Source organism: Triturus cristatus, chromosome 10, assembly GCF_964204655.1.
Source record: "Triturus cristatus chromosome 10, aTriCri1.1, whole genome shotgun sequence".
Taxonomy (NCBI): Eukaryota; Metazoa; Chordata; class Amphibia; order Caudata; family Salamandridae; genus Triturus; species Triturus cristatus.
The window spans coordinates 463,119,235-463,127,567 of record NC_140593.1 but is presented as its reverse complement, the minus strand read 5'-3'; the positions used below and the strand labels follow the sequence as shown (position 1 = coordinate 463,127,567).

Here is an 8,333-nt window from a genome sequence, read left to right as displayed (position 1 = left end):
GTGTTGAATGAGGCTTATTCCTCTAAAGAATAATCAGGGACATTACATCTTATCTGCAAAAAGTCAAAAGTAGCAATACTATTATCATCCATGAATTGAAAAACATAACAAATACCTTTCTATTTCTAATGAGTGAGGTAAAACGATCAATTACGAATCCTAAGAAACGTATTATACCAAATAGAAGAGTTTAAAAAACATTGGTGTGGAGATAATTAATGTGAATATTTTAAAATGGGCTATTTGGAAATAAAAGTGCAATTAGACATATAGATAACTTCCTTAAAAGAGAAAGTGCAAGGTAAAGATCTTTCAAGAACAATCCATGCAGTATAGAGAAACTTTAGTGCATGTTACATGTGTGCCAATCATGTATCCCTATTAAACCAAATGTATGTTTAGACTTGTACAGAACAATTGTGCTAACTAATTCTTCTCCAGGTACTTCAGTAGAGAATATCAAAATTTGGTTGATGGCCAATAGTTTTTTTAAGTTAGATATGATTATAGAGAGGATATCGGTTTTCATATTGCAGGATCAGATCCAGAGTTTTTTGTTGCTTAGACTAGTATGCTTTGTAGATGAGTTTTGAAGGTGCAGGTCTAATCCATAACCAACGAAGGCCCACTAACGTTTCTTTAAAATTGCATTCCTGTTACTGGACAAGTACTTACTTTTACTGAGGCTTGTTTTCTTGATGACATTACATCTGGCTAAGAACTAAGATCTGATTACCGTAGCGAGTTGGCCATAAGGGTGTGAGGGTGGAAGCCTGAACAACCTGGCCAGCTACCAGTGCAGTAATTATTTTGATGGCCTGAACCTCGTTCATACCATCAGCTTTGCTACTAGAAAATACATGCACACTGCACATATTTCAAAAGAGTTTCCTTTGAGCTGCCCTATCCATTTACCTGCACAATGTGTATTTAAGGCCTGGAAAAGGGGCAAATACACACTTTTACCAGCATTGAGAGGTCTTTGAATGTCTGTGCTATCAATATTGAAACAGCAAGTCTCTGAATAAGGAGGGAAGGCGGGCACCTGGTTGAGCAAAGTGGGAACTGCCATTCAGTGAGCTGCCTGTCCCTGCTGCCCGTCGCTGGCACTTTCCCCTATATCTTTTAGCCCCTCATACGTCCCAATGATGGGCTTTGCCCCGGGCCTGCCAGGGCTGGAAATACTGTACCAACTGTCTAGCCCCTCGCGCTACCCAACGTGGTCCAAACCATGAAGCACCAGAGGAGATAGACTGAAGATGCTGCCAGTCAACAAGATTAGTGAAAGATGGAGTGCTGGAGCAAGTGAGCGATTATCAATCAATCAATCAAGTCATGCTTGTATAGCACGGCTTATCAACCAAGAGGGTATTCACGTGCTGTGCTGCAAGTATCAGTCAAAAAGCCAGGTCTTGAGTCCCTTCCTGAAGTGGGTTCAACGAGGGTGAAATGCAGAGGTGGAGGGCGTTCCAGGATTTGGCGGCGAGGTGGGAGAAGGGGCATCCTCCAGAGCGGCAGCAGCAGATGCGTGCTATATGTGTGAGGGTGAGGTGTGCAGAGCAGAGGTTTCTGAGATGTCGGTGGAAATGCAGGTAGTAGTTCATGTATGCGGGTCCTTTGTTGTGGAGGGCTTTGTAGGCTTAGGTCAGAAGCTTGAAATGGCATCTCTTCTCGACAAGGAGCCAGTGGAGCTCCTTCACGTGCTGGGTGATGTCTTGGGCAGGTTGGGGAACAGTGTGGCAGCTGCATTCTGGATCGTCTGGTGTCTTTTCAGGAAGTTGGTGGTGGTGGTGCCTGCTTAGAGTGCATTTGTAAAAGTGGGTTCGTGCATGTGAGCAAAAACATGTATTTGTAGGTACATGCACATGTTTTGTATTCCTTCAGGGGGATGCCTTGACAACATAAGCGAGAATAAAATGGAGAGCATGTTATGTAATGACTACAGGAACCATAGTATTGGCTGATATACGATGAGGAACCTGGGCATATGATGGCTTTTACTGACATACGTTATGATGTCTGTGGCCATGATGGCATTGGCTGAGCACATTGCCACATCAGCTGCTTTGGGACTGGGTACATGAGCCCATGATGGCTAAGGTTGGCATATAATGAGGTATCTGAACACAATGGTATTGGCAGGCATATGCAGAGCACCTCTTCTCATCACTGCACTGATGTCATATGGTGCCCATGCAGACACTGGCACTGGATGTGTAGTACTAATCTCTATAAATGTCGTCAAAAGAGGGAAGGAGCAGCAGGCAAAAGAATGTCACTGGAAGAGATCAATAAGACAGCAAACAGCAGGTCTAATGGGGACCGATTCACAAAAGCATTTATGAGGAGGCAAAGTAGTACTACAGAAGTAATAATTGATGTTCTTTTACATGCCTTTATGAAACGCCCCAAATGACTAACTCCCTAATAGTAAAATGCAAGAGGGCACAGTTCTATCCATCTGTAATAAGTGCATAGGAATATTCACTGGCTAGTCCCATTTATTTCCCATTTTAGATGTTTTGGGGTCAATTTACAAAAGCGTGTAAGCAAACCAGTACTGAAAGAGTCTTACTTTATGTACTGCAAAAACAATAGTGAATAGGCCCCTGAGCTTCATGGTTTTGTTGTAGAACTATACAAGTATGGGCAGTAGCACTCTTGTTGTTGCAGAATGTCTGTAATGACGTCTTTCAGAAAACAACACTTTAATAATCGTTTTACGTGAAGCAGACATTATTTTGATTTTTAAGAAAGAAAGCCATTCTCTTTGGCAGGGTAGCTACCATCTAGTTTCTCTGATCAATATAGGCATCAGAAGCCTAGTTCACAAAGGGCAGCATTAAAAATCAGAAACCCACTCCCAAAGTTGTGACTTATAAGTTTGGAGGCAATTTTTGTTTATATTTTGTTTACAAAACCATGAAAACTATATTATTACTCATGTATTCCACACAATGGCTTTACAAACAAGCATTGGTAATGCAACGTTTTAGCCTATGTAAAAAACTAAAGAGCCCTTTTCATTAATCATCGTCCGGGAGAAGCAAGGAGCTCCCTGACAGATAACACAGGAGTGAAGAGAATGTGGTGCAGCAGCCAGAGCTGCTGACTTGAGAGCTGGGGATCCCGGTTCAAGTCTCAGCTGCGCCACGCAACATCCTGTGACGCTATGCAAATCACATAATCTCTCTGGGTGATACATTTTTATATAAATATGCTGCAAGGGTAAAAGGCAAAACTTTATGAAAATATAGATACGCCAAAGCGGATATTAACAGTATTTCGGCGGCCGGAAACTGATAAGAGAAGGAGACGAGGAACAAGCATTGGTAAATGCAGGACAATATGCTACAGCCAATAGAAATGGAGGAAAGGTAAGTGGCACGCACAGGAACCAATGAGAAGCCAGGAAAGAGAGGCGGCGGGATGTAAATCCCTTTTAATTTTATATTAAAAACAATAGATCTCTCACAGGTGAAACCCAAAAAGCACAAAACCATCACAATCATACAGAAAACTCACTATCTCATTTTGGAATAAGTGTCCAACTTTAACATGATTCACAAACAATTCCAGGAGTACTGCTAGAAATATATGACAATCCAATACTCACCAATATTCACATGGAGTTCCCATTGGGTGGAAAACTCTGCATGAGTAAACGATGATAAAATATGCATTTGCACATGCCATTTTTATCTCACGGGGAAAATATTTATCTTGTAAAGAAACGTCTTCCTCTAGATCTCCATTTTATATGGGGTGTTCCTCTACTTTCCCATTCAGGCATGGCAATGGCTTCTGCCTTCCACAGGAGTCATTTTCAGTGTCTTTCTAGGGTGGGAAAACTACCCAAAATGTTTATGAATACCTACAAACATAAATGTTTGTGGTTGGTCATGGCAATGTAACCCCCACACCCAACCTCCCAAAAGGAACAACCACATTTCTTCACACGCCTGCCTTTCTAAATGTGAACAATTCACCACACCGATAGATTTTTGTTTTTTGAAGTGCAATTACTGAAAGTAAAATTCTGCCAATCTCGATTCAGTGACATGGGATATTGGAGAGCATTCTCACAAACATGTTTTTCTGTTTTTAAGGTCCAAACATGAATTGTGTTAAGATATTGTCCAAAATATGAGCTTTAAGAATGAGGGCATGGAAAATAGGTTGGATGGAAAAGAGCAAGCAGGATACACTGAAAGGGTAGAAGATTCCATAGTATTTGATTCAAATAGGCAGTTATGGGGCTAATCCAAGAGTAGTGACAGGACTGGATGCAAAGAGCTTGTCAAACAACAGAGTGAGGGTGTGGATGATTACAATAGAAAACTGGTGTTGCCAATCACTTCTTTGATCAGAGAATGATTATATCATACACTTCTAAAAGCGTCTGACATTAAAATGTCGAGTTAAATGGTTGCAGCAACAGAGATGCATTAGGATGCAAGGATTAGAGTGAGAGGAGATTATGGAAAAATTTAACCTGGTAGTCTGCTTCAAGATTAGTGCTCAGTTGGTACTACTTAATAAGCTACCCGATATTCATTTGGCAAATAAGAACATTCAATTTGTATCAAGAAGAAACTTTCTATTGGAACGAAAATAATTTTGAGGGAAAGGAAATTGGGCAAAAAGTTAAAGGTTATCAGAACTAGGTTATGGGGATGGAAGGACTCATTTGGGAAATTAACTGGAATTCTAGGACTATATTTTTAAGGCGTAATTCATAACTAAACTAGATAGTTTAAGCTGTTCTATGTACACAGACACACTCAAGACAGATTCATAGATTTTCTAATTTGATATGTTGTTACAGGTTGTCCTGACAACCTCCCAAAACTCTACAGTATAAATCTTCCATTCTTTGAAACTGTGGATTGTCTAAATACTTAGACATTGTAATATTCAAAAAAGAAAACAATTAAAAATAATAATGAAACAAGAAAACATTATTATAGATTTCTTAAAAATAACTTCACTGGAGGAAATCAAGTTATAAAATTAGTAATTCTAAAATGATTTGGAAATTTCCATTAATGAACATTCAGATCACACACATCATCTGAAGATCCAAACAAAACATTGCAGGGTTTGAGAGTGTGTACTATCCTAATTGATTTTCAGATAAATATTCTTGTTTATGATTTACAATTAGTAAAGTAATATCAATATGTACCTAGTCTTTTACAATTTAAATTAGTTACGCACAACACAAAGACAGCCAAAACCTAAATAGTAATCCAGCTTTATTATATAGTATTGATTTACCTTGCAGACAAATTACAGTCACTTAGAGTCATCCATAGGTACTGTACTTTTTTGGCAAACTTGGAACAAAACAGAACAAAAGCGATAACAATTTTCAGCATAATGAAAATAAAAAACAAACAAAAAGGCATTTTTAAGTGTTATGCAAAATGATAATGTAACGTCACAAATCCACATATACAGCAGATTCTGTTTGTACTCTTAGTGCACAGAAGGGAACCAAATTATTCACAGAATCCATTTGAAGGAATATACAGAGGTAGAGCCCAGTGCCAAGGCTAAAGCAAGATTTAACAGTCTTAAAGAGACTGAGCCAAGTTTTCCGGAGTCCTCTAAAAGTTGAAGTGTTAGCATGTATGTACATACATACAATAAATAGACTATACAATCCTGAAAGTAATTTGATATGCTGCATGAAGATCCTAGTAGATGCGGCATAATATAACATAGTTTAGGATTTAAATTTCTCTCACTTAAAACCACGTTTCGTCTATAAATATAAGAAATTGTTCAGCAATGTATTGATAAAAAAAAGTCTGAGATACACATACAGTCCATTGTGGTGTTATAAGGGATTTCATGTTTCAAATCTTCTCTAAAATAGGTTGATTTTAACTCCCAGATTGCAGTGCACGCTACACACTTTATAACATTTGCAAAGTAATTTAACATTTTTTCTTTCTTAGGGCATTGATGTCAATCTCGAAATTACGTAGAATTGGCACTATGATATTATGATTTACATATTTCTCATGTTCTATTAACCTTTTAAGACACTACTAACATTCATAGGTACAAATACTGTAGAGTGTTTGTTTTATGCCGATTCAATTTGCAAAACCACAGGTTTGCTTCATTAACCATTTGTTAACAATGATTTCAAGCAATGCTATCAATTGCTCCTTCAGGGAGGTACAACAAACTTTATATTTAGGATAATATAAGTGTTCTATACTTGTCAAAGTACCAAAAGTGGTCCCAGACGAAAACAGTAAAATGTTATTTTTCCCAGCTAGTGCATTCAAAGGCCCACGGACTGGACTTCAAGAAACCTGCAACTTATTGTTTGCAAGTAAATTTCAAAAATGTGCAAAAGTCCCCTTCACAGAAAAAGTTCTATGGGCTCCCATACATAAATCAAACCGTTCTAAGGAGAAACATATTAACTTACTATAAAACGTTCTTGACACCCCGTAAGGCTCATTATGTAAAAACATTTTATAATCAAGATTCTTGGTAAATTTCAACAAAAACAGTATTTTTTCACAGCTTCAATCTGCTTTCAATTATTAGCAGCACCTACAATAAAAGATGCAAGTTGTTGTTGTTCAATGAATTCGTGGCAGACATCTTAATGAATTACAGCTCTCCTTTCATCATCTAGTAGAATCTCTCAGTTGATACATAAAAAACATTTTTTTTAAGTTTCTGATTTTCTACAAACAGCTCAACATTGACTCGAAAGTAAACATATAAAATCTTTGAAGATATTGCTTGCAACAATGTATCTAGATATGAAGGAACAAAGTAAATGGGCAAATAGTATTCATACTTCAAACAATTCAGCGTAAGTGTCAAATATCTTCAGCCGGGCTACAATCATTACTGCAGGTCATCCCTGATTTGGCCTTCAGCATCTTAAAAATCTTCAAATTACCAACACATTCTTGGTTAAGAATTAAGATAACACAGTACAGAACGTAAAAGGAATCCATACTTTCAAAAATAGTATAAATTAAAAGTCATTTAGTAACGATCACTTGATCATTGAATACACTTTTGGTTCAGCACTATGGCCAGATTTAAATAAAGGCATTGATGAGCATGTTTTATGAGTACGAGTGAAGAACATTTGTTTTTTAACAAAAAAAAACGCTTGAACACGAAATGAATTGACAAAAAGCCAAACAACACAATCTGTTTGAAGTAGGTGCTAATACAGACAGACCATTTGTTAAGTTGGGGAAAGATCAGAAATAGTTAGAATTACAGAAAAAATGGCAATGGGTGGTGGTGTATGATACCACAAAAATAACACTTCACACAAGCTCCATTTTCCGGTGTTTCCAATGCAATAGTTAAATTTAGAGCACATACAACTGTCAATCATACTGGTACTGCTTAATCTTTTTACTGTCTCCACTCATTTTCCAGGTAACATTATTTCTTGTGTTACTTATTGCAACATCAGGTTCACCATTTCCTTTTGTCTACTGTTGAAAAAAGAAATGAACAGCGAAGGTGCCTTTGCTTCAAATGTTCTCAGAAAATTCATCCAACTTTTCCACTTACTGTGTGTGACAGGGAGACACTGAAAAGGCACCGTGCCAGAGCAAAACCTAACAAATCAAATCTCCTTTCCTGATCTCAAACGAAAAGTAAATGGAAGAGTCAGTAAGGACAGCCGGCATTCCTGTTAGGAGATGATGGCTGGAGACCACCGAACTACAGTCAGATTGTCTGCACTAGCAGACCGTCTTCTAGCAGCTTTCCTGAAGTCCTTATACTTGTCTTCACACAAACGTGAAATAGCCTGAAAAATACAAGGGTGCAAAAAATTAGGCTCCACATGTAAGATAAAAAACAAAATGAATCTACAAAACAATGTTAAAGTGTTATGTACGACACTGTATCATCCACTCGAATTGCAAGGAAAAGGGCTGTTTATGGAGATCATTTTCCGTGTTATAGTAAACACGAGCATCATCATATCTTCCCTGGAGTGGCTCATCCTTTGTTGTCAGTGCATGCACCAATCACATTGTAGGAGTATTTACAGGTCTCTAAATGCCCTGGTAGCAGCCCGCTACCATCAGCTCGTGAAGCCAAGAGTCCAGATCCCATACAGATTTAAATACATATATAGGCATATGGATACGTATCATTAAGAGAAAGGTACTCTGATCCAATAATCAAAGTTTATTACTCAGTAATATTGATCAGGAATTACTCTTACCAAGGAAAAAAAGGAAAATAAGAAGAGTGATTTTTTTTTTTTTTTAGGGCGCAAAATCCAGCCTGTGGTGTTACTATGCATGTTTCATGAAAAGGTG

The 8,333-nt window shown here is 37.8% G+C and overlaps 1 protein-coding gene across 3 annotated transcripts in view; it reads right to left on the bottom strand.

Moving 5' to 3' along the window:
• Positions 1-5,241: 5,241 nt before the first annotated feature.
• The window catches only part of CCNY (cyclin Y), a 456,261-nt gene continuing 453,169 nt past the window's right edge, over positions 5,242-8,333 (bottom strand). For all 3 annotated transcript variants that reach the window (XM_085631891.1, XM_085631890.1, XM_085631892.1), the window contains exon 10: positions 5,242-7,813. In XM_085631891.1, coding sequence (XP_085488017.1) covers positions 7,697-7,813 — 117 coding nt within the window. In that variant the 3' untranslated portion in view covers positions 5,242-7,696. The remainder of the gene's footprint in view (positions 7,814-8,333) is intronic.